A 26593-nucleotide genomic window follows, 5' to 3' on the forward strand; every position below is an offset into this window, starting at 1 on the left:
GACCAATCCAGGTGTTCACCCCCCCCCCCCGGTACTTGGCAGCTTCTTCGCTCTCCACAGCACGGGCAACATGGGGCACACGGCCTTATCGGGAGCCTAGAGGTACTGTTCAGAATGTCACACACAGCCGCCACACCAGGGCACGTCTCCCCCTTGTGGCGCAGCCCCCTCCCCTGTGGGGATCCACACCAGGAGCAGCCCTCTCTTGCCTTCCTGGCGGAAGCCGCCTTCTCTTGCTCCAAAGTCCACCACCTTCAAGCAGCGGAGCTGGCCCTTCTCTGGCCACGTTGCAGGCCTCAGTTGACGACCAGGACGTTCTCCTCCAGTCGAGTCCTGGGGGTTGCAGAGAAGAAAAAAGAGGAGGAGGAAACCATCAGGCTGGATACCCCGACACCCCCTTGCAAACGAGAGAGCAGCTCGATGTGCCCCAGACCACAAGCGGCAGCAGCAGCCTCACCTTCCACCCCAAGTGCTCCCCCCTCACCCCAGCATTCACTGCAAACCCTCAGCACCTCTCCTCTGACGGCAGCAGCAGTGTGCAGGTGGGGGAGAGGTGAGTCTTTCCTGTTGCCACTGTAGGAAGAAGACACTGAGACTGCTTTCCCAACCCCAGCTGCTTAACCCCAAAGAGAACAAGAAGAGATGCAGTCGCTCACTAACCCTGCAGACTTACGGTTCACAGCAGCAGCAGAAGACAGAGCAAGAGGAACTGTTTTCCCGGCGAAATTTGCCAGACTTCGGGCTGTCCTTGCACTCAGCAATATAGGCGTGGAGCTGCGTGGCAGCCATCTCGTCCTCGCACTGATGCTGCAAGGATGGGAGACGGGAGGTGTTTAACAGGGCCCACTCTGCCCGCTAATTAGCCTTTTGTAGGACTACTGGGCTAAGGGGCAAGTCGCATGAAGTCAGGGCGACGATGAGAAAGATCTCTGCCTGAGACCTTGGAGGGCCAATGCCCATCTGGAACTTAGGATAAAAGGAGAAACCCTTCCGCCCCAGCAAACAAAGTTCAAAAAACTCTCTTGACCTTTATTAACGCCTGCCCCCCAGACCCCTCTGATGCACCCCACGCAGTCCTGAGATAAGGAACCTCACTGGAGTTCCCACCATTCAGCTCTCCGCCAAGCAACGCCACTCAGCCCCGCCTCTGCCTCGGCTCACCTTGATGGTCTCGTAGGAGCCGGTGATCAAAGCAATGAAGAGGCTGAGCACCATGTAGATGAAGAGGCTGATGAAGGTGTACAGGTAGAGCTGGCTGAAGAGCCACACCAGATAGCTGTTCTGCTGCATCTCAGCAAAAGTCACAAACATGTCATCCCCGTTGATGAGGGAGAAAAGGCATTCGGACACCATCGACAAGGAGCGGAACTGAAACCAGAAGAGCGGGCACAGAAATCAGGGGCCAGGGGGGCAGAGCTGCTGCTGCTGCTTGCAACGGGGAGGGCGGGGGGCTACCTCAGTCCCACAGGCCAGTTCTCTGCAGTAAGCTCAGCACAAGAGAAGGCAAGTCACAATGCCTAACCTAACCGGATGTTGCTCCAGCTCAGATACTGTCGCAAGGACCCGGAGGCAAGAGACATACCGCAAACCAGAACGGTTGGTGGCAAAACCATCCAGCACAGACCTCACATGGTCAGCACCCTGAGTTGCAGGATCACTCCCGCAGCTCAGCTGAGCACCAGCCAAAGGCAACTGTCAAGAAAGCATCCATCTTGTTGGACAGCTCTCTCGCTGAGCATTAGTCTTGTTTGCTTGTTTCCACAGCTGCCACCAGTCCCGCAGCCCATACTTTGGAAGGGTCCCCCGAGATAGCCCAGTGACAGGCTGAAGAAGGTTTCCCAAGAGAATGCCTATCCAGATGTGCAGTTAGCTCTCAGCTCTTGGACTGCTTCTATGCTGCCCGAGACTATACTTGTGCTACGCACCGAAGACGTCAAGCCTCAGCAACAGAGCTGAGAGGAGTTAGTGATTTTAGCGTATTTGTTTTATGAGCATTTTCTCTGCTGAACTGTACACTTTGGTCTTTTGACCACCTATTGGGATTTTTGTTTTAATAAACTTTTATTTTTATATCTCTCTGTGTGAGTTTACTGGAGCAAAGTAGGTGAGGTTGGCTAGGTGCCTCTTCCAGGCAGCTTGTCTGTCTTCAAACCAACCAACTGCACTATGCAGATCTTGCAGACAGGCTGACCATCTATGCACAACCAATACTGAGAAGCTGACAATCTGTGGATGTGGCCCACGGCAAACCATCCACCCTCCAGAGTGCTAATTCTGGCATTCTCCTGAAATGTGAGAGGCTATAGAGCTCTTGTTTAGGAACAGAGCAGGGAACCCCTGCTGTTCCTCTTTGAGATGCGGGAGGCTGGCACCGTCATCACGGGGGTGCCGATGGATTTGGCTTGTGCAGTGGCCCACGAGAGAAGCCTGCCTGCCCCGTGTTGCCTCCTTTGAGAGGCCTCCTCCGCATGGGCACAAAGCCCTAGTCACCTCCTCCCCCAGACAGGAGCACCCAGGACCACCTCCTGAGAAGGTATTTTGGAGTGATTTGGCCCCTTGCTGCTCAGCCCCACACCCAGCTCTTCTAGACAGGATACCTTGACATGGTAGGGTCCCAGCACGATCCAGCCGCAGAAGCAGTAGCCCAGATAAATGACGGCCACACAGCAGCAGAAGCGGATGACGTTGGGGAGGGCCACCTGCATGGTGACGATGAGGATCTGGGGAGGAACCAAGTGAGAGGGAAAGGCAGTTTGGGGGAGGGGGGATCGGGAAGAGGGGCCAAGCTCCAGTTCCAGATCAGCCCTGGACTGAGGGAGACTTAGGCAGCTGAACACGCAGGTACAGGCAGAAATGAACCTGGCCAGCACTGAACTTAGGGACCAGGTGCAGAATGTATCACTTTGAACCTCTGAGTTTTCATTCAGAACCAGCCAAAGTTCCAGAGGCAGGATCTGGGAGGCCTACAGAGCTGCCTCCCGCGGGGGGTGAGGGGTGGGAGGAAGCAGCTGTTAAAAACTCACATTGTATTTCTGGAAGAAGCTGAGGTAGCGCATGACGCCCACCCAAACCAAGAGTGTGGAAGTGCCCAGAAGGATGCTGCACACGTCATAGCTCGCCAAGTTCTGTCAACAACAATCAACACCAGTTGCTTGAGGCAGTGGCCGAGGGGCCAAGTGGGCGGACACACCGAGGCTCAAACCAACCACGGGAGAGGGGATGCCGGTGGAGAAGGAAGAAGGCTTGGCTGGTGCTAAACTATTAGATTTAGACAGAACAGCTGGATTCCAGCTCATTCCACTACTGCTGACCTAAGAGTGGCAGTCCTCAAATGGAGAAGCTTCAAGGGGAGAGCACAACGGGACACTGCTGAACTGGAGTTCATTCACAAGTTCACAACAGTAAACCCTCAAGGCTAAACAGGTAGACAGGATGCTTATATTCAGGTGGGCAGCAGCCATGTTGGTCTGAAGCAGCAGAACAAGGTTTGAGTCCGGTGGCACCTTAAAGACCCATGAAGTTACACACTGGGGATGAGCCCTTCTGTGCATGCACCCTTCTTCAGAGAGGGATCTTGTCTCACTACAGATGCTAATTTCTGCCCCCACAAAGAAACAGAGTTGGAAGGGACCTCTAGGGTCACCTAGTCCGACCCCCTGCACAATACAGAAAATTCACAAACACCTCCCTCTAAATTCACAGGATCTTCACTGCTGTCAGAGGGCTATCTAGCCTCTGCTGAAAAACCTCCAAGGAAGGAGAGCCCACCACCTCCCAAGGAGGAAGCCTCTTCCACTGAGAAACCGCTCTAAACCCCTCCCCCTAAATTCACAGGATCTTCATTGCTGTCAGATGGCCATCTAGCCTCTGCTGAAAAATCTCCAAGGAGGGAGAGCCCACCACCTCCGAAGGAGGAAGCCTGTTCCACTGAGGAACTGCTCTAAACTCACAAACCCCTCCCCCTAAATTCACAGGATCCTCATTGCTGTCAGAGGGCCATCCAGCCTCTGTTGAAAAACCTCCAAGGAGGGAGAGCCCACCACCTCCCAAGGAGGAAGCCTGTTCCACTGAGGAACCGCTCTAACGGTCAGGAAGTTCTTCCTAATGTTGAGCTGGAAACTCTTTTAATTTCAACCCGCTGGTTCTGGCCTGACCTTCTGGGGCAAAAGAAAACAATTCCACCCCATCCTCTCTATGACAGCCCTTCAAGTACCCATAGATGGTGATCCTATCACCTCTTAGGCTAAACATCCCCAGGCTCATTCCACACAGCCTCTGCTGGGGGGGGGCGGGGTGGAGGAAGGAAGGCTCATTCCCCAGAGCCTCTGAGAGAGGGGGAAATGGTTTCCAGCTGCTATGGACATGGCTGTTCTAGTCCTGGCCTTTCTTAACCCCACGCCTTGCTGGCTGCCTTCCATCTGAGGAGATGAGCACAATAGACAGAAATGTTTTAAAGCAACGGGGCTAGCCTTTTTTGCCCCACAAGCGCAGGTGGGATTGGGACTTTGGCAGCTGGGACTGCAGCCCAGAATTCTAAGCCTTCTCCCCGGGGCTGCCAAGACACAAGTCTGCCAGGCCGGCTGCTCACCTTGGACTCAATCCCAATCTTCATGATGGTCCCAGACACAGTGAGGACGTCACTCACGACGAGTAGGATGTACCAGCCGTTCACAAACTCCATGCGGTCTGACAGGCAGACACCCTGGTTGTAATGCTGCTGGAAGAACTGGCTGAACTCCTGAAAACAAAAAGGGTGCCCTGTTGAGCTGCGTCCTCACCAAAGCTGCTGCTCCCCCCACTTCAGTCTCAAGTCTTCACTGCTGTCCCGCCTCTCCTCTCGCTCCGTAAGGGAAGGACGGGGCAACTTCTATCAAGCTCAGCATGCCTTTGAAAAACTGGGCTGTACAGCTGCAGACTTGGCCGGATGATCCATTTGCTTCTAGACCCCAGTCTTTTGGAGGGTCGGACACAAGGTGGTGGGTGCAACGACAAAAACGGCTGCCGTGGGAGGCGGAGCCATACGTATCAGAATATATCTTCATAGCAGGTGCTGCCACTGTTTCTTCACGTCGCTGGAGTATGAGATCCCTGTATGAGTATAGTATGAGTCGTTGGAGTATGAGTATCCCTGTAGTATACTATACACAACTCAGCATTCCAGACTGGAGGCACTAAAGTACCAAGAATTATGTTCTTAAGACTTGTAAGTAACGTAAGAGCAGCCATGTTGGATCAGGCCAATGGCCCATCCTGTCCAACACTCTGTGTCACATAAGAACATAAGAGAAGCCATGTTCGATCAGGCCAATGGCCCCTCCAGTCCAACACTCCGTGTCACATAAGAACATAAGAGAAGCCCTGTTGGATCAGGCCAGTGGCCCATCCAGTCCAACACTCTGGGTCACATAAGAACATAAGAAAAGCTCTGTTGGATCAGACCAATGGCCCCTCCAGTCCATCACTCTGTGTCACATAAGAACATAAGAGAAGCCCTGTTGGATCAGGCCAATGGCCCCTCCAGTCCAACACTCTGACCCATTTCCCACTCACCTTAGCGGCTCTCACGCTCCTGTTCTCAGCGGGGCTTTCGTCTGATTTCACACTCTCTGCCCCAGGGCTGCAACTGGCGGCAGCTTTTCTAAGCAGCAAATAGAAACTTCTGAAAACCAATTTCTGTTTGCTGCGTGAAAAAGTCTACGCTAGTTGCAGCCCCAGGAAGGTAGTATGAAAGCGGACGAAAGTTCCACTTAGGAGCATGAGAGCGACATAAGCTGAGTGGGAAATTGGTCTCTTTGTCACACAGTGGCAAAAAAACCCCAACCCAGGTGCCATCAGGAGGTCCATCAGGACACCAGAAGCCCTCCCACTGAGCCCCCACCCAAGCACCAAGAATACAGAGCATCCCTGCCCCAGACAGAGAGCTCCAAGAATACGCTGCAGCTAAGAGCCACTGATGGACCACTGCTTCAGATGTTTATCCAATCCCTTCTTGAAGCCCTCTATGCTTGCAGCCGCCACCACCTCCTGTGGCAGCGAATTCCATGTGTCAATCACCCTTTGGTCGAAGAAGTACTTCCTTTTATCCGTTCTAACCTGACTGTTCAGCAATTTCATTGAATGCCCACGAGTTCTCATATTGTGAGAAAGGGAGAAAGGACTTCTTTCTCTACCTTCTCTATCCCATGCAGAATCTTGTAAACCTCTGTCATGTCACCCCTCAGTCGACATTTCTCCAAGCTAAAGAGCCCCAAGCGTTTCAACCTTCATAGGGAAAGTATTCCAACCCTTTAATCAATCTAGTTGCCCTTTTCTGGACTTTTTCCAAAGCTATAATATCCTTTTTGAGGTGTGGTGACCAGAATTGTACACAGTACTTCAAATGAGACCACACCATCGATTTATACAGGGGCATTATGATACTGGCTGAATTGTTTTCAATTCCCTTCCTAATAATTCCCAGCATGGCGTTGGCCTTTTTTATTGCAGTCGCACACTGTCTTGACATTTTCAGTGAGTTATCTACCACGACCCCAAGATCTTCACACCCCATCAACTTGTATTTATAGTTAGGATTTTTGGCCCCAATGTGCATTACTTTGCACTTGGCCTCATTGAACCTTCTAACAGAACCAGCCCGATTCGATCTTCAGACCTAGTCCCATCAACTCCCTTTTGGGTTGCCAACACCTGTAGGAAGCTTATCTTCTTCCCACCACTAGGACACGCTGCCACCACCTGCTCAATTTAGGGGTTCCTGACTGAGAGGAACAGGACTCCCAATCCCCCTTGCCAGTTCTGAGGCCAGGCCTCAAGGTCCTCTGCCAACCCAGCACCTGGTTATCACAGAGACCAAAGTCCTTCTTTGGGAGTCCCCTGAAGGATTGGCACCTTTGCCAACTGCATGCCTTCCCCCTTCCCTGGACTCCTCTTACAGTAGCGTGGTCTAAGGTGATTGGGGAAACTAGGTGGGACAGAGGGACTCCACTTTAAACATTTATTTACAACATACAACTACTTACAGGCATTTTTTAAAAGTGAACAGAAGCAACAAATCATAGTAGGAAGAAAAAAAGCTCCTTTTCTCCCTATTATGCTACTTGCCCTCACTAGATAACCTACAAGGCAGGCACCTTACTTGGACTGCTGCAAGCCTGACCATACCTTCTCAACTAACTGATCTCCAAGACTGAATTCAAACTCAAACTGAAGGCTTCCCGCCCAAAATCTCCAAAATAAAATCCAGTTCCCGCCCAGGAACTGGTCTACCTACCTGCAGCCTTCTGGGAGACCAGCCTGAAAGACTTCTTGTCTCTCTGGGAGGCCTCCTCAGAATTGCTGCTTCCAGACAGGAGGGGAGGGGGAAGGAGGAAGAGACTATATCCAAGCCCTTCTTTGAGTCTGACAGCCAACTCACAGATAATCCTAGCCTAAAATGGTGTTTCTCCACAAACCTTATTTGCCATGTTGACACCCACTTGCCCAGCCTCGACAGATCATGGAATCATAGAGCTGGAAAGGACCTAACCCCCTGCACAATGCAGGGAACTCACAAACACCTCCCCGTAAATTCACAGGCTCTTCATTGCTGTCAGATGGCCATCTAGCTTCTGTTGAAAAACCTCCAAGGAAGGAGAGCCCACCACCTCCCAAGGAGGAAGCCTGTTCCACTGAGGAATCGCTCTAACGGTCAGGAAGTTCTTCCTAATGTTGAGCTGGAAACTCTTTTGATTTAATTTCAACCAACTGGTTCTGGTCTTACCTTTTGGGTCCACAGAAAACAATTCCACACTATCCTCTATATGACAGCCCTTCAAGTACTTGAAGATGGTGATCCTATCACCTCTCAGCTGCCTCCTCTCCAGGCTAAACATGCCCAGCTCCTTCAACCTTTCCTCATAGGACTTGGTCTCCAGACCCCTCACCATCTTCGTCGCCCTCCTCTGGACCCGTTCCAGCTTGTCTATATCCTTCTTAAAGTGTGGTGCCCAAAACTGAATACAGCACTCCAGATGAGGCTTACCAGAGCAGAGTAAAGCGATCCTCTCTGGTTCTCACCACCCTGAACAATTTAGTGTCATCTGCAAACTTAGCCCCTTCACTGCTTATTCCCAACTCCAAATCATTAATGAACAAGTTAAAAAGCATTGGACCCAGTATTGAGCCCTGTGGCACCCCACTGCTTACCACCCCCCACTGCAAAAATTGCCCATTTATACTCACTCTCTGTTTCCTATTAATTAGCCAGTTTCTGATCCACAAGAGGACTTGTCCTTTTACCACATGACTCTCAAGTCATGAGTCTTGAAGGTCACTGCTAATCATGACTTGTAAGTAATAATTCTCGGTACTTTATTTTTTCCATACGGGTATGTTGAGTTGTATATATTATTTAGCTGTGCTTGGTTAGTAATACAGGCTCTGATGGCGTGAAGAAACAGCGCCACCTGCTATAAAGATATATGGGTGGCTGTCCAGGAGTACACTGAAGAATTATTAACAAGCCCTGGAGTTCCTCCAAAATGGACACAACCGTATTGTTATAGTGGTTTGTTTTGTTTTGCACGGTGTGTTTTGATTCTGTAACTTAGACAGATCCTGAGAGGGAGGGCAGGAAGGCTGCATCAGGGCTTAGTTCTTGTGCCCCTTTCTTGCACACCCAGGGAAATGCTGATGGCCACCTTGGGGTCAGGCAGTGGTTTTTCTCCAGGCCAGTCTGACCAGGGATCCTGGAGAGGTTTTGTTTTTGTTTTTGCCATCTTCTGGGCATGGAGCAGGGGTCACTGGGTGTGTGTGTGTGTGGGGGGGGGGGTACTTGTAAATTTCCTGCATTGTGGCGGGGGAGTTGGACTAGATGACCCTGAAGGTCCCTTCCAACTCTGATTGGAGCCCACATAGGGAGCCCAAATTCAGAGGAGAAAAGGGGTAATTTAAAACATACACTGGGAAAGAAGAGTGAAAGAGAATAAGACCCACACCATGGAGGCAGTTCCATCTGAACCCCAATCCAGTCAGAAACCTTGCTGTGCAACAGCCCCACACAGGCCCGTGGGCACCAGGAAGGGGGGCTGGCAGGCCCCACGGTAGGCCCCGCAAGGCCCTGGGGCTCGAGGGGTCCAGACAGGGATCATGAGGGATCCAGCAGAGCTAATGTCCCAACCTTATTTATTTCCATTTCTATATTTGGCTGGCTGACCGCCATTCCCTGCAAGCCGGGCTCAGGGGATGAACAACATTTTAGTAAATAAACTTACAAGTCAAGGAAGGAGGAGGAGGAGCTAGGACTTATACCCCGCCCTTCACTGCCTGAAAGAATCTGAGCAGCTTACACTCTCTTTCCCTTCCTCTCCCCACAACAGACACCCTGTGAGGGAGGTGAGGCTGAGAGAGCTCAGAGAGAACTACTCTAGATAGGAGCAGCTTCTGATCTCATCCAGATTAAAACAGTTTGATACAATCCCAATACGCTACAGGTGGCACTAAGAAACCAATTTATATCCTTACTCTGTGGGGGGAGAGGGAAGGAGAAGAGAGTCAGGCTAGGTGGAAAACTGTTGCTGGCCTCATCTGCCTTACATGCCCTGTGGAACTGCAGCAGGTCCCACAGGGCTTGGCTATCATTCGGCAGAGTTCCACCAGGTCAGCGCTAGGCACAAAAAAGATGTGGCTCTGGTCAAGGACAGCTGATCTCTTTCGGGCCAGGGACCCCCAGAAGGTTCTGGGGGGGGGGGCATGTTAGGAGAGGCAATCCCAGGGGGCATGGGATCCCACAGAGCATTCTGGAACCCAACTGGGTCCATTCGTCTCTGCAAACTATTATAAATCCACTTGCCACCGAGCTCGGCCTTCAGGGCAAAGTGATCGAATCATGGCGCTTCATCAATGGCCACCAGATCTACATTTATCTCCCTGCCAAAGGTCAAATCCAGCGCGTGGCCTGCCCGATGTGTGGGAGCTGCTACAATCTGGGAGAGTCCCAGTGCTGCCATGGACGACACCAGGTCCGAGGAGGCAGCAGCCATCAGCAAGGATGTTGAAGTCCCCCAGAATGACCAGCAGAAGGTTCAGTAAGCCATCAGCTGGGTGCACTAAGCGGTCGGCACACCAGCCAGTATCCCAAACCAGATCCACACAATCAAAACCAGGGGTCTTTAAGAACATAAGAGAAGCCATGTTAGATCAGGCCAATGGCCCATCCAGTCCAACACTCTGTGTCACACAGTGGCAAAAAATTTATATATATATATTATACACACACACACACACTCTGGCTAATAGCCACTGATGGACCTCTGCTCCATATTTTTATCTAAACCCCTCTTGAAGGTGGCTATGCTTGTGGCCGCCACCACCTCCTGTGGCAGTGAATTCCACATATTAATCACCCTTTGGGTGAAGAAGTACTTCCTTTTTTTCCGTTTTAACCTGTCTGCTCAGCAATTTCATCGAATGCCCACGAGTTCTTGTATTGTGAGAAAGGGAGAAAAGTACTTCTTTCTCTACTTTCTCCATACCATGCATTATCTTGTAAACCTCTATCATGTCACCCTGCAGTCGACGTTTCTCCAAGCTAAAGAGTCCCAAGCGTTTCAACCTTTCTTCATAGAGAAAGTGTTCCAGCCCTTTAATCATTCTAGTTGCCCTTTTCTGGACCTTCTCCAATGCTATAATATCCTTTTTGAGGTGCGGTGACCAGAACTGCACACAGTACTCCAAATGAGACCGCACCATCGATTTATACAGGGGCATTATGATACTGGCTGATTTGTTTTCAATTCCCTTCCTAATAATTCCCAGCATGCCGTTGGCCTTTTTTATTGCAATCGCACACTGTCATGATATTTTCAGTGAGTTATCTACCATGACCCCAAGATCTCTCTTGGTCAGTCTCTGCCAGTTCACACCCCATCAACTTGTATTTGTAGCTGGGATTCTTGGCCCCAATGTGCATTACTTTGCACTTGGCCACATTGAACCGCATCTGCATCTTTGGTACGGGGAGCATCCTGAAGGAAAACAATTCTTGATTTATGCCCCCCAGTTCAGGACTGATGGAGGTCCGAGAAGACGGGGGGGGGGGGGCGCGGGGGAGACCTTTCAAGGTGATCGTCTTGCCCTCCCTTGTCCAGGTCTCAGTCACACCCACCAGGTCCACTGCTTGTGCTACAAAACAATTTTTTGCCAAGGTCTTGTTATTAAAGGACCTGGCATTATACAGCATCAGAGTCGCTCGCAAAAGGGCTTACTCTCCTAGCCCCTTCCCCCTTTCCACCATGTCTTGGGATGGAACGAGGGTTGGAAGGAGACCCAGCATCACCCTGCAGCCCCGTGGATTCTCTGTGGAACAGGCAGTGCTTACATGCTGCAGCCGAAGACCTCTGACGATCGAGCGGGTGCACAAGATGAAGGAAAACACACAGATGAGGAGCACGACCACGTCAAAGAACATCCGCAGACGATTGTCTCCTGCAAGGAAGGAGAGCAGCCTTTCAGTATCCAAAACCCCCCAAACCATTTAGCACTTGTTCAGTATGCAGGGTGCCCAAGAGCAAACCCCAAAGCTTCAGATCCAAGCAATCCGAAGGCCTTGCATCAGCAGGAAGCACCCCTGCCAGAGGAACACACTCCATGACGGAGGCCGGTGAAACAGAAAGGGTTGTTGGGAGCCAAGTGTGTTTGCTCACAACATTGCCAACAATATTCTCTCTCAAAATTGGGGCCTGCCCTAGAAACCGAGAGCAAAGCACACCCTAAGTTCAAGCACATGCTCCAAGAAATCCTGACACGGGTCTGCTAGCCCTTGCCACCAAAGAGAAGCTGCAAAACGGAGTCCCACAAGTGGAGGAAATCTCTCTCCTACTGCTGCTGATTCCCTCTTTATGGCTCACTGGGGCAGCAGAAGACTCTGACTCCTTCCCCACCCCCCATTGCCAAACAGCTTCAGGCTCCACCACCACCAATGGAGTGCTACAGCTTGCCCAGAGCAGCAGCCAATGTCCTCTGCCGCCACTGCGCCTACCCCAGCCAGGCTGGGGAAGCTGCTGACACACTCCACCATTGCTGCTGGGCCCAGAGCAGCAGCCAGAATCCTCTGCCGCCACAGCTGGCTCAGAGCAGCTTCCAGTCAGGCTCCAGGCCTGTGAGATTTCCTTGGCTGCATCACTGTTGCTGAACCCAGCGGGGCTCCCTTCTCCCCTGTTTTCAGAGGATTTAAACCAATTCAAGTTTGCTGAAAAATCTGTTCAGCCTCCATGTGGCCCCGGCCCACAGATTTAGCAATCATGTGGCTAACGGTCTATAGATGTACTGTGTAATACTCAAGAATGTTTTATGTGCAAGAGATGGGTATTTTCTCCGCAGGGAGTACAACAAAACACAGGAAATGCTGGTGTAGAACACACAGCTTTACCAATGTCTGCAGCACCTTGAAACACTACAACTTCACAAAGGAGTTTTGAATGCCCTTTCATGCTTATTAACAACCAGATTTGCATGCTTCCAGCACCAACGCAGCACCAGTCCTTTCCAGGAAGTACCTTTGCCATACACGCTGGGGTCTTTGCACTCCCGGATATCCACTTTGTTGTCCAAATGGATCTTCACTCGGCCACTGTGTGCTTTATTGTCAAATACAATCTGGGGACAGAGAGAAGAAAAGGAACAAACTGCAATGTCTGGGAAAACTTTCCACTGGGGAGCACAAGAAAAGCCTTTTGTGAGGGCCTGGGCTCTTCCAGCTCCCCACATGAAGGGAAACGCCTTCAGACAAAGCCAAAAGGGTGAGTGGCTGCAGCTGCTCACAGTTATAGAAAAGGTGTAGCAGTCTGGGATCTCATTGTTGATGATGGTCTGGATGTTGATGGCTTTCAGCTTGAACTGGAGGGTGACATTAATCAACCTGCCAGAGAAAAATAATTTGCAAATCAACTCTAAAGATGTGAAGGCCCGGAGAAAAAAATATTAGAAGAAAACCAGAAGAATTCAGAAGAAACACACACATTTCCCCACCAGGAACATAGGACATTTTGGGAAGCACTGAAAAAAATTCCTGGGAAATATTTTATCTTTTGAAATGAATGAAATGCTTTTTCAAACAAGGATTTACTCTCTCAATATTTTGTTTGGAGATTTTTACGTAAGTCACTCTACAGTATTAGATAACAATTCCTGTAGACATATATAACAAATTTGCAAAGATATGCTAATATGCTGCTAATATTGTGAATGCTTCTGTCCAAATAAGATTTTGGATTTATATGGGTTTGCATGTGCCTAACGGTCTATAGATGTACTGTGTAATACTCAAGAATGTTTTATGTACAAGAGGTGGGCATCTTCCCCTCAGGGATTCTAGGTAGAGGGAGTACAAGAAAACAAATAAGATGCTATTACCGGTACTTCTCTGTCTCTCTCTTTAATGTAAGCTCCAATTCTGGCCCTTTTTATAGGATCAGCTAAGTCTGTTAGGGTGCTGCTACCGATAAATTAGTATTTGACATAGATATCAAAAGCAGAGATCTTCCCACCAACCAGAGGAAGCTCAAAAGGAAAAGGGTGGGAAAGATGCCAAAAAGAACAAACAGCAAATACTCCAGTGACATCACTAACTGTCCTCTTATACTGCTATGATGCAGCAAGAGGGCTTGGGGTCAGCTGCAGTTAATCATAGAATCCTAGAGTTGGAAGGGACCTCCAGGATCATCTAGTCCAACTCCCTGCACAATGTTCACAAACACCTCCCCCTAAATTCACAGGATCTTCATTGCTGTCAGATGGCCATCTAGCCTCTGTTTAAAACCTTCAAGGAAGGAGAGCCCACCTCCTCCTGAATAATAAGGGGCAAGAAAAAAGGACAAAGTAGAAAAAACCCAAGTTGCTTACCTGTAACTGATGATCTTCGAGTGGTCATCTGTGCAGTCCCACACATGGGTCTTGCCACAAGCAACAAATCCATACCTCAGGCTCCAATAGATCGCCTAGAGCGTTTTTTGGCGTGCTCTCCCACTCGCCCTGGGGAGCAGGCATCGACTGTGCATGCCTGGAGCGAGCAGGAGGCGCCCCTCCCACTCAGTTTTTTCCAGCTACTACTGACAGTCTACAAAGGTTAAAAAACCAGAGCAGAAAAAGCCAGCAGAGGGGAAGGCTGGGTGGGCGTGTGTGACTGCACAGACGACCGCTCGAAGATAATCAGTTACAGGTAAGTAACCTGTTTATCTTTATCGTGGTCTCTGTGCAGTCCCAGCAAGCTGAAAGTCAAAAAGGAAGGTGGGTGCTGGCAAGAAAAAAATATTTTCATACTTATAATGTTTGCATGCACTCACCTGGGGTGATTTCAATGAAAGATGGACCTGAGAACCGCTTGGCCGAAGAAGGCGTCCCATCTGGCACGAACGTCCAAAGCATAGTGGGAGACGAACGTGGATGGCAAGGACCATGATGCAGCAAAGCAAACGTCCTCTAAGGAGACGCCCTCCAGGAAGGCCGAGGAGGTCAAGACTGCTCTAGTCAAGTGAGCTTTAAAACCCTCGGGTAAAGGTTGCTTAGCAACTTCGTAGCACAACCGGATTGCAATGGATACCCACTTAGGGAGTCTCTGGGTAGAAATTTTGCATCCTCTTTGAGGACTGCCGTAGGCCACAAACAGATTAGGGTCCTTATGGAACGGTTGTGTACGAGAGAGGTAAAAAGACAAAAGCTCTTCTGACGTTGAGGGTATGTAGAGCTCTCTGTCCAGAGTCCTTAGGATTAGGGGAAAACGTGGGCAATGAAGTAGAAGTTGAAAGATGAAATTTCGATACAACCTTGGGTAAGAAAGCAGGATCCGCTCTCAGGACCACCTTGTTCCTATGAAAAACTGTGTAAGGTGGATCAGAGCAGAACGCACACAAGCCACTGGCCCGCTTTCCAGAAGTGAGTGCAACCAACAGGGCAGTCTTCCAAGAGAGAAGATTGAGATCCACAGTAGCCAAGGGTTCAAACGGAGGTTTCATGAGTTGTGCAACAACTAACGACAAACTCCAAACTGGCACAATTGGTTTGATAGGACATAGTGGCGCAAACTGGAGCATCATGGACTCGAGGCATACAAGACTCATGGTCTCGAGGAGGTTCATGGTCTCAATGTCTTGGGTTCAAGAAGGCTCACGGTACCGAGGCGAAGGGCATGAAGGCTCAAAATCACGGAGTCGAGGCATTGAAACGTCATGGTCTCTGTGGGACGCGACACCCAGTTCACAGTACCGAAAGCACCGGAAAACCTCCTCCGAGGGGGAATGGGAATAGTGGTGGTAGACTCTACAGTGTCGAGGAGATGGAGATCTAGAGACCGAGGAGTACTCGTATCGACCCATCTGGTAGTAATCACAGTAGTCACAGTAGACTGGTGCGCGGGAACGGAAGTCATGGCAGCAAGCCGGCGAGCGAGAGCGGACATGTTGGGGGGACACTTGTGTCGAAGACTCCCTGTAGAGAGGGGAAACTCCAATGTCCCGAAAAGATCCAGCTTGAAGTAGAGACCGGACATGTTCCTGAGGGTCAGAGGATCCGAATGAGGGTCGGATTCGAGAATGTCGAAAGGCACTATGGAGTGGACTGAAGGTGATCGGGACCGGATCAGAATGACCTCGACTGGAGCATGAGGAGTGAGTTGAGGGATATCAGAGATGACGTCGGAAGGCACCGAGAGCTCTGGAGGAATTAGAGGTGGAGATGATACCGAATAGGTGGGAACCGAAGCCATGGCTGTCGAGGTGGTAGCTGTTGGAGAAGTTGTTGGAGCCAACTGTGTCGGGTCGCGAGGCTTCTTTGGAACCGTGGCCGACGAATCGGAGTGGTGAGACTTCTTCGAAGACTTATGGCCGGAAGTGCTTGGACGCTCTCTTGTCGGACTTATGCTTCTTAGGGGGTTGAACAGCAGCTGACACAGCCAATCTCCCGCTCGTTGTGGGGGAGGCGGCGAATCAGAACGGGGCATGACTTGGAGAGATTTTTCGAGCAGAAAACTTTGGAGTCTCACTGCTCAATTTTTTTGCGCCTGTTTTCCGAAGCTGGTGCAGTGGGGGCAGGTATCAACCCAATGAGCCTCACCCAAGCAAAAAAGACAATAAGAGTGTCCGTCTGAGGTAGGGATTTTAGCTCCACACCTCCAACACTTTTAAAATGTAATTTTCCCTTCCATACACTCCGGACAAGGGAGGGGAAGGGAGGGAAGAAAATAAAGGGAAAGGAAAGCGCAGAAACAAGGGCTTTTTTTTTTTTTTTAGATTTTATAAGGACGAAAAAAGCAGAAATGGAGATAAAGAGAAAAGAAGAATACGTTACCCCAAGCAGGAAAGGCGAACTGAGGAGAGAGGAACGCAGCAAGGTAGGTGTTGTCCGGGTGGCGAAAAGGAAGAAACTGAGTGGGAGGGGCGCCTCCTGCTCGCTCCAGGCATGCGCAGTCGATGCCTGCTCCCCAGGGCGAGTGGGAGAGCGCGCCAAAAAATGCTCTAGGTGAGCTATTGGAGACTGTGGCAAGACCCATGTGTGGGACTGCACAGAGACCACGATGAAGATCAGTGGGAAAGCCACTCATGGGGAAGGGGCCGGGGGAGGGGACGCCCTACCAACTACCATCTTTGCATTCCAGGGTAAAGAGAGGGAGACATACTCTATTAAATCTTCCTGATAATAAACCTCTGGAGAAGAAATGATAGAGAAAGAAATATAATAAATCCTTAAATAAATAAGCACTGTATCATTAGTATATTAGTATACATATTAGTAAATGTAATTCCTCCACTTTCTACTATACTCATAATACAAAATACTGCTAAACTACTTCTCTCTGTGTGGTAAACCTACTTTTAATTATATAAATGCAAAACCAAAACTGATTACAAAATCACATTTATTTATACATTTCTATCCTGCCTTTCTACCCTGTGGGGGGGGGGGACCCAAAGCAGCTGGCATCCTCACCCCCACCTCCCCCTTTCTCCTCTCAACACCCGTGAGGCAGGTGAGGCTGAGAGGGCTTGGGACCGGCCTAACAAGACCACCCAGCAAATCCCGGGGCAGAGCCCAACGCAACACCTGGTTTTATTAACAGCTAGCTAGAAAGAATATGGCGTGTACGCCCCCACCCCCACTGCCCAACAACCCTGGGCTTAGACCCCTCAAACAGAGTCTGACGGTCTTCTTGAAAAGCAAAAAAGCTCCATGCATGGCTGAATGAAGACGAAGGGAGGGAAGCAAAGCACCAGCTTCTCTTCAAACATACTGCAGGGAGCTCATAGAGAATTGTCCACAGTCCTCACGCCATGTTTATGCACATTCTGCCACACGTGAGGCTGGGCGGGGGGGAGGGATGAAAAGCAAAGGAGTATCCGTGAGGAATATTACCTCTTCTGCTTGGGACTGGAACGCTGGGGGGAGGAGCACAGCAGAGACCTTAAGCCACCCCAAGGGTTAGGGGTTCCACAAGGGGCACTTGGGGAGGGAGTCCAGCAGAGGATCTGGACAATGCTGCAAGCGAGGCTGGAGCACACGGAGCAAGGGAGTGAGCTCAGACCCTCCTCAGCACACAAAGGTGCAAATTCCAAGGCTGAACACCAGCTGGAATGAGGAAGGGGTTAGGAACAATGGGAGGTGGGGGGGTGGATTTTATTGTACAGTGATTTCACCTCTGTGGGTGGCTGGAGGGAAAAGGAGGTGTCCAGAGCAAGCATCTAGAGTGACTATGAGGGGGGAGAGGAAGTGTGTTTGGGAAGAGGTCTTAAAGTGAAAAGCTTTCCAAACAGGGACAGTCAGAACAAGAAAGAGTCTGGTTGTGATTGCAACAGCTTTTTTGAGTCAGCAATCCCAAGTTTCTTCTATTAAGACAGGACAACAGGGCCTGCGACTGCAGTGGTAGGTAGCACTGGAATGCTCGTCTCGTGCTTCTTTTCCTGTCTCTTAGGTGGTATCAGGACAAAACGTTTCTTTTTACCTAGGTATTCACCTGATGGATTCCATTATTTTAAACTTCTTCTGTACTCTGCTTTTACTCTCCGGGCTGTTTTCTGGATATAATTTTAGGCTGCTGAACAACGTCTATGCTGTTTTTAGGCCTTTGGCTTTTAAAATATTGATTAATGTTATTTATGTTGTCTTTAAGACTTTGGTGCAGTAATTTCACTCTGTGAGGCCTCTTATCTCTGGATAGAGGGCAAATCAATTTTCAAAACAGTCAAATTTAAAACAGTAACCCCAGAGCCAAGAGCCCTTGACTGATTCCTCTCTGCAGTTTGTCCTGTTGTGCTAAAAGGGGGGGGGGGCTGGAGAGGAGCTGTGACCAACCTTTTTGGTCATTATACTTCACAACTGACACTGAGTCATGAGGATGTGGCCCACTCTGGTTTTTCTCCTTGCCAATCGAGCCTCTTTTTGTTTTGCAAGCACACCCCCTGACCGAAGCTCTCCTAATCCAGGGGGCAAACAAGTGTTTAGCCAAGGGCAGCCAAGATTTCTCCCAGATGTCAGGCTAACATGGACTAAAAGGGACTGAGGCCTAAATGCACAAGGTGCTAACTAACTCTGAAATGACCTTCTCTAAAAGAGTAACTGGAAGAAGACCTCCCAGTGGTTTCCAAGCAGACCTCTTCTGTTAGGGGCAGAAAAACAATCCCACCAGGATTATTGCTGCCTATCTTGCTCAAGGTTGGCTCTCTCCTATTCTGATTTATGCTGCACTCTGCCGATCAAGAAATATCAAGGAAATACAGCAGTTTACTTGTAAAACTTGAGCGTAAAATTCCTGTAGCTGTAGCTTGGCTCTCGGTTGACTGGAAAATTCCTCACAGGGTCCGGTGAAACTATCTTTTCTGGGGGATCCACACCCAGGCATTCTACAAGGGAAGGAGACACAGCTTCAGAACAAACTCCAAGACCCTCTCACGTAGACACATGCTGGGTTGTGTGTCAAAAGAAACTTTATGGTATCTGTCCCAATAAGCTTCATTTTCTCCATCCTTTCTCCTACAATGCAACACAAAGAGAACAGCATTCCCAAAGCAGAACCCACCCCGCAGGGAACAGTGCTGAATGAAAGCCTCATCTTCCCCGAGTTCATGTTGCAAATCAACATAAAATTGCTCTGAGATAGGAGTGCAATGTAGAAAGGCAGAGGTAGATACAGCAGCCTCCAGACCCTAAAGAGGACAATACAACACCATACCATAATCTATATCAGGGCTGCCTTTCTTCTAAAACATAACTATAGTCCCCCAGATTGCTGGACTGGGTGAAAGGAAAGCACCCCACAAACACACACGCTGTGTGTGCAGGGCAGGCGAAATACCCAAGACCACATGGAAGTATCTGACTCATAAAATCAGAGTTGGAAGGGACCTCCAGATTCATCTAGTCCAACCCCCTGCACAGTGCAGAAAATTCACAAATACCTCCCCCCACCACACACACACCCAGTGACCCCTGCTCAGTGCCCAGAAATTTGGAAAAAACCTCCAGATCTCTTGCCAAACTGGCCTGGAGAAAAATTGCTGACTGACCTAAAGTAGCAATCAGCCTTTCCCTGGGCATGTAAGAAAGGGTCACGAGAACTAAGCACTGATGCAACCCTTCCTGCCCTCCGTCTCAAGATCTGTCCAATTCACAAAGTCAGCATTGCTGTCAGGTGGCCATCTAGCCTCTGTTTAAAAACATTCAAAGAAGGACAGCCCACCACCTCCCCAGGAGGAAGCCTCTTCCACTGAGGAACTGCTCAAACTGTCCGGAAGATCTTCCTAACGTTTAGTCAGAAACTTTTCTGATTTAATTTCAACTCGTTGGTCATCTGGGGGAGCAGAAAAAATTCTCTACCGTCCTTTAGATGACAACCCTTCAAGTACTTGAAAATGGTGATCATATCACCTCTCAGTCGTCTCTTCTCCAGGCTCAACATACCCAGTTCCTTTAGCCTTTCCTCATAGTATTTGTTCTCTAGACCCCTCACCATCTTTGTTGCCCTCCTCTGGACACATTCCAGCTTGTTTATGTCCTTCTTAAATTGTGTGTCCAAAACTGAACACAATACTCTAGGTGTGGTCTTATACCATCACTTCACATGATCTGTACACTATACTTCTGTTGATGCAGCCCAAAATCACTTTTGCCTTTTTAGCTACCATATCACACTGTTGACTCATGTTCAGTACATGTATGGTCCACTAAGACCCCTAGATCCTTTTTGCACATACTACTTTCAAGAGAAGTCTCCCCCATCCTATAAGCATGCATTGGCTTTTTCCTACCTGAATGCAGAACTTTGCATTTCTCAGTTAAAATTCATTTTATTGGTTTCAGCCCAGTCTTCCAGCCTGTCAAGATCATCCTGTATCCTGACTCTGTTGTCTTCTGTATTTGCAACCCTCCTAGTTTAGTATCACCTGCAAATTTAACAAGCATTCCCCTCACCAGTGACAATCTTGGGATCGATGTTGAAGGTGTCATTGGCTGGGTCAATCCTCCCTTTGCGGTAGTATTGCTGGCAGAGCATGAGTGCTGACTGGTTTGCACTGGCTGCACGCACGTAGGCATAGCGTCCGATCGTCTCATTGGGAATGGCCAAGTACTGAGGGGAGAGCTGCCATCAGCATGCCACTAGTGCTTATTCCCAGCCACATGGCCATGGCTCCCCCACTCCTGCAGCCACACACCTACCTGCCATCCCTTCTCACCTTGTCCACTGCGTAAAAGATGCGATCATAGACGTCTGCCTGGGTGTAGACAGCGTAGGTGTCCTCTGACCCCTCTGCATAGTCCTTCAGGAAGAGATGCTTGAAAGTGATGGTGTTCTCCTCCTTGAAGGTCACCACCATCTGGTTGCTAAGTCCAAAGAGGATGAGCTGCAGGAAGCAAATCAGTCAGCAAGAAGGCAGCTTTGCCCATCTCAGCCTTTGCCCCAGCTGATCTCTCAAACAGCCTCCTTCCCTCCTTCCTCATCTGGCCTCTCCAGGGACACAGTCAGAGAATGCAGCTTCTTCCTAACTCCAGCTGAAGGCACACACACAAACACTGCAACAGCCTGCAGTCGTAGGCTGCTACAATTCCGTCCCCTCGTGAAGGAAACAACCTCTTGAGCTGTTCTGTCAAATTCTAATCCCTTTATAAAAATTCCCTCCTGAACACTTCCATCTTGCACTTCCTGCACAAGAACAAAAGCACGACTGCCTTGCTGGTCCCCACTGCCTGGCCTCTCCACAGGGAACGTGATCAACAGGCAGCTGCCAATCTTAGGGGTCTGCAGGGTGGCTTTGCTCTCCAAGGGCTTTGCCACAGGCCAGGAAGGACCCAGCAGCTGAGAAGCAGAACCTGCAGCTGAGCCTGGTAACTGACCGGCAGCCAACGAAGGGACTGCAGGGTGGGTGCGAAATGCCTGCTCCACATCATGCACAGTGGCAGACAGGCTGCACCAACTGGAATATCTTGAGTTCACTGTAAGGGCAGGCCCACGCAGCCTGCAGTACAACAGTCTAGCTGTGAGCTAACCACAGCAGGGATCCATGGGCCCTGCTTGTCAAGTGTCTGCTTGCCCACAGTAACTTTTACCATGAGCATTTTGCATGCATTCCTATTGCAATTACTCCCTTTGTGCACCAGCTCTTCTTATCTATGAAACTTGTTATTCATGATGTTTCCATCGGCCTGAGCTGAGGCCCAAGGTAAGACACTGAAGTAGAATGTGATTAACCTGCACCTGGGTTTCCAGGATTATGGGGCACGGGACCCGCCAAAATCCTTCCTGCTTTGTTTAAATGTATAACGGTTGGATAGAGCTAAATAAGGGACCTTAGTCTTAGCAAAACCATATTTTGCCTCCATGTTGCTTAAGGAATAAAACCTGCCTAAATAATGGACTGTGTGATTTCTTGAACTTCCGGGAACCTGACACTGCTAAGCAAGGCATGGGGTCATCTCCCAGCCTGAATGAAGCCAAAAGAACACCTTTTGGCAGGATCATGAGCCTAGCTGTGCCAGCAACAACGCCTCCTGGATTGAGGATAAATCAGCCAGTATCATAATGCCCCTGTATAAATCGATGGTGCGGTCTCATTTGGAGTACTGTGTGCAGTTCTGGTCGCCGCACCTCAAAAAGGATATTATAGCTTTAGAGAAGGTGCAGAGAAGGGCAACTAGAATGATTAAAGGGCTGGAGCACTTTCCCTATGAAGAAAGGTTGAAACGCTTGGGACTCTTTAGCTTGGAGAAACGTCGACTGCGGGGTGACATGATAGAGGTTTACAAGATAATGCATGGAATGGAGAAAGTAGAGAAAGAAGTACTTTTCTCCCTTTCTCACAATACAAGAACTCGTGGGCATTCGATGAAATTGCTGAGCAGACAGGTTAAGACGGATAAAAGGAAGTACTTCTTCACCCAAAGGGTGATTAACATGTGGAATTCACTGCCACAGGAGGTGGTGGCGGCCACAAGTATAGCCACCTTCAAGAGGGGTTTAGATAAAAATATGGAGCACAGGTCCATCAGTGGCTATTAGCCACAGTGTATGGAGCACAGGTCCATCAGTGGCTATTAGCCACAGTGTATGTGTGTATATAACATTTTTTGCCACTGTGTGACACAGAGTGTTGGACTTGATGGGCCGTTGGCCTGATCCAACATGGCTTCTCTTATGTTCTTATGTTCTAAGCTCTCAGCCGCATCACTCTCAGCAGAACCTAGCAAAGTGTGCGGGGGAGGGAGCACAATCCCTGCTCCTCCCTCCAGAACTCGGCTTCCCTGACCGACATGGTTCCGTTTGGATTTGTCTGCTTCAATGACCGCTCACTCAGGCACAGGTTCAGGGCCAGCAGAATCACCAAGTGATTTGGACAAAGAAGATATCAGCCATGTATGGAGAGGCAGTGCAGTGCAGTAGTTAAAGTATTATTATTAGTTTATTTATATTCCACCCATTCCCCCATGGGGGCTCAGGGCGGAGTAATAAAACAAACAAGCAGCTAAAATCATAATAAAACCAGTTACAGCATTAAGCTCAGAACCATATATTATGATGTTAGTAACAAACAGTCTGAATAATGATGAAATAGCAATGCTGTTTTAATAGCATAACTTTTTCGGCACTGATGATGGTATGACACGATAGTACAGCAGGGGAGGCCAACCGATCTAACAAGTGGATGCCCGCTGCCTCATCCAAAAGCCTGGCGGAACGGCTCCGCTTTACAGGCCCTACGAAAGGCTAACAAGCCAGGCAGGGCCTGGATAAGGAGCTGATTCCCCCGGGTTGCGGCCAGGACCTAAACAGGCCTGGACTTGGTAGAGGCAAAACAGGCACCTCTTGGGCTGAGGCTGGGTCAAAAGATCTTGGGAGGTCGAACAAAGCGACCTCTGGGGCATATATGGCGAGAGACAGGCCCGCAGGTACACAGGGCTTTAAAAGTCAAAACCAAGACCTTGAAATGGACCCGGTACTCAATAGACAGCCTGTGCAGACTGCGGAGCGTCGGCTGTGTGCTCACCTGTACAGGTGATGCAGTCAGCAGGTGAGCTGCCACACTCTGCACCCACTGCAGTTTCCAGATCAGCCTCAAGGGCAAGCCAGTGTAGAGCAAGTTACAGTAGTCCAGTCTGGAAGTGACCATTGCATGGATCACTGTAGCTAAGTCTTGGGGGGATAGATATGGTGCCAGTTGCCTGATCTGCCATATATAGAAAAGGGCAGACCTGGCAACTGTCGTGACCTGAGCCTCCATAGAAAGGGAGGCATCCAGAATCACTCCCAAGTTCTTCACCTGTTGGTAACTAAAACAACACTGTCCAAGGCTGGGAGCTGGATGCATGAAAGCCACACACCCCCCCCGGCTCAGGACCGCCATCTTAGCTAGATTTAACTTCAGTCGGCTCTGCTGTAGCTGTAGCTATCCAGCCACAGCTCCTAATGCCTCGGACAGATGATCAGGGGTGGAGGACGGTCTACCACCCATCAACAGGCAGAGCTGGGTGTCATCAGCATACAAAACCTGGGGCAATCTGGGCAAGGGGGCGCATATAGATATTAAATAATACTGGCGAGAGGATAGCTCCCTGCGGCTCTCCACATATAAATGGGTGCTGCAAGGAAATCTGCTCACCAAGCATCACCCTTTGTCCCTGTCCCTGGAGAAAGGATGAAAACCATTGTAAGGTTACCCCCTGTACTCCAGCGACAGCGAGGTGGTGCGTCAAAAGATCGTAATCAACCATGTCAAATGCTGCCGACAGATCAAGAAGAATCAGAGCCCTGACCCGCCTTGGTCCAGTTGCCTTCTTAGGTCGTCTGTGAGGGCAACTAATACCGTCTCCATCCCATGGCCCAGGCGGAAACCGGGCAGGAATGGGTCCAGGGCAGATGTTTCATCCAGGAAGACTTGCAACTGGGCCAGGATCTGGGAGACCCAGGTTCAAATCCCCCCTCTGCCATTAGGGAAGTTGGCTGGATGACCTTGGCTGGTCCCACAATCTCAGCCTAATCCAGGATGGCTGGGAGGATAAAATGGAGACGGAAAGGATGGGAGGGACTCTGGGTCCCCCTGGAGGAGACAGAACTAATTAAAGATTTGCCTTGCCTGCCTCTGAGAAATCTTTCCAAGTGTCAATAAGCACACAGGCAGACAACATATACTTACTAGTAATTAAAAGCTGACATACTTTAGAACAAAAAATGCCAGAATTAAATATATACCAACAGGTCCTGAACCGGCTCAGACAGACATTGAATGGGATCTTAGGGTTTCAGTGGATAGCTCAGAAATGCTGCCTCAGGACGCAGCAGTGGTGAAAAGGGCAAATCCCACGCTGGGGTTATTAGGAAACAGAGACTAAAACAGGCCATACAATGATGCCCTTAGCTGTGCTGTGTTCTCATCTGCAATACTGTGCAGTTCTGATCACTGCAAAAAGTACAAAAGGCGGAAGACAAGATGTTTAAAGGAGCTGGGCCTTTCCTGTAGGGAAAAAAGGCTGTAAAGTCTTGGAAATTTCAGTTTGGGAAAAAGATGACTTCGGGCAATATGACAGACATTAAATTATGCGTGAGTTGCAGAAAGATGATACAGAGAACTTTTTCTGTCTCTCCCATTATACTAGAAATTGGGGCACCCCATGAAGTTGGTGGACAATAGTTTAAGGCAGACAAAAGAGAATACTTCTCCAAAATGAGGACTTAAATTTCCAAACTCACTTCCAGGGGGTGCAGAGATTGCCACAGGAATAGATGGCTTTAAAAAGGGGGATGAGATAGATTCTAGCCATGGTGACTAAAGGAAACCTCCACCTTCAGAGGCAGGAACCCTCTGAAACCCAAGTGGTTGGGTCATCTCACCAGAAAGGACATACCAGAGGCTGAACCCTCTGAAACCCGTAGAGACCTTGGCCTCTATGCCGTTGGATGGCCACTCCATGAGACAAGATGAGGAATTCAATGGACCCTCCTTAAGTACAAGGAGCAACTGACTGGTGGAACTCCCCGCAACAAAAAGTTCTGACAGCCACTACCTGAGACAAATCCCTAAAGGGGTTGGCAAAACCCAAGGAGAACAGTCCATCTTTGGCTGGCAGCAGAAGGGGACCACTAAGTTCAGAGTTCTAAAAGACAAGTTACCCCTTGAGCAAGCCCTGCCCCCCTCTCGGCAGGTGCGCATACCTGGATGGTCACAATCAGTATCTTGACCAGCTGGAGCACCAGCTTAAAGGGCTTGCGGCCTTTGGCATGGAACTTGTCGCAGGGGCTCATGAAGTAATATTTGAGGCGCCTGCGGAGGTCCTCCTCTTCTGGCTGCAGTGAAGCAGCCCTGAGGCTAATCTTGTCTTCCCCATCCTGGGACCCATAGCTGTTCACAGGGGCAAGCAGCTTCTGGGTCTCTGTAAAGACATAACAGAACAAAGAGCATCACAACAGCTGTAAGAACGGAATTCCCTCCCCAATGCAATTTTCTGTACTAAGTGGCCCAATTCAGAGGCCTCCTGAATCTGCCATTTTTTCAACACCCTCAACAACTCCTGAGGAGCAGGCTGCAACGACTCTTAGCACAAGAGGCCTGATCATTCTGTCCCCTTTCCCACCATCAGGCCAACAATGAAAAGCTTCGCAGTTCTGCAAAGTGTTCAGAGCATCTTGTTTCCTCCTCACCCATCCTGCTGTTCTGGATTCAGCTGCTGCCAGGAAGGCCAGCCCACAATCTGTGCTTCGCCGGCTCCACTGAGGCATGCGGTTGTGGTCAGGGAACACCTAAGGACATGCATACAAAACTTGAGTTCATGCCAAACTATGACTGTACTGAACAGGGAGCCACAGGAATCGGAATTGCTCTGTCTGTGACCAAACTGTGACCAGGTGAAGCAGACTCTGCCACATAAAGATCTGTTTCACTGTTCAAGTCAAAACTGAAGCTGCCCAACCCCTTGGGGGAGGGCTACAGAGAGGGATGAGAACAGTTTCCAGTGTGGGAGCCCTACCTGTCTAGTTGCCAAACGAAGGAGGAAACTCCCAACAAGGCCTACATTGAATTATCAAAGTTCTGCCCAGAGACCAGAGAGATCCCCAAACCAGCAGACTCCCACGCCAGCTCAAACAAAA

The 26593-nt window shown here is 49.6% G+C and overlaps 1 protein-coding gene across 1 annotated transcript; it reads right to left on the minus strand.

Moving 5' to 3' along the window:
* Positions 1-271: 271 nt before the first annotated feature.
* MCOLN1 (mucolipin TRP cation channel 1) lies at positions 272-25876 on the minus strand. Its single transcript, XM_060252397.1, has 13 exons — positions 25661-25876; positions 20694-20861; positions 20431-20587; positions 18749-18863; positions 12799-12895; positions 12534-12633; positions 11357-11463; positions 4589-4738; positions 3024-3125; positions 2598-2720; positions 1162-1368; positions 674-807; positions 272-333 (listed from the first exon to the last, which is right to left on the minus strand). The coding sequence occupies exons 1-13, from the start codon at positions 25748-25750 to the stop codon at positions 297-299; spliced, it is 1587 nt and encodes a 528-aa protein (XP_060108380.1). The 5' UTR covers positions 25751-25876; the 3' UTR covers positions 272-296.
* Positions 25877-26593: the final 717 nt, after the last annotated feature.

Source organism: Heteronotia binoei, chromosome 13 (assembly GCF_032191835.1).
Source record: "Heteronotia binoei isolate CCM8104 ecotype False Entrance Well chromosome 13, APGP_CSIRO_Hbin_v1, whole genome shotgun sequence".
Lineage (NCBI taxonomy): Eukaryota > Metazoa > Chordata > Lepidosauria > Squamata > Gekkonidae > Heteronotia > Heteronotia binoei.

Bases quoted from the DNA above. Each gene is read 5' to 3' on its own strand.
- MCOLN1 (XM_060252397.1), bottom strand. From the start codon at position 25,750: ATGAGCCCCTGCGACAAGTTCCATGCCAAAGGCCGCAAGCCCTTTAAG. The intron at 20,862-25,660 runs GTATGCGCACCT...TGCTTCCTGCAG, and splicing joins TACTGATTGTGACCATCCAG to CTCATCCTCTTTGGACTTAG. The intron at 3,126-4,588 runs GTGAGCAGCCGG...TGTTGTTGACAG, and splicing joins AGATTGGGATTGAGTCCAAG to AACTTGGCGAGCTATGACGT.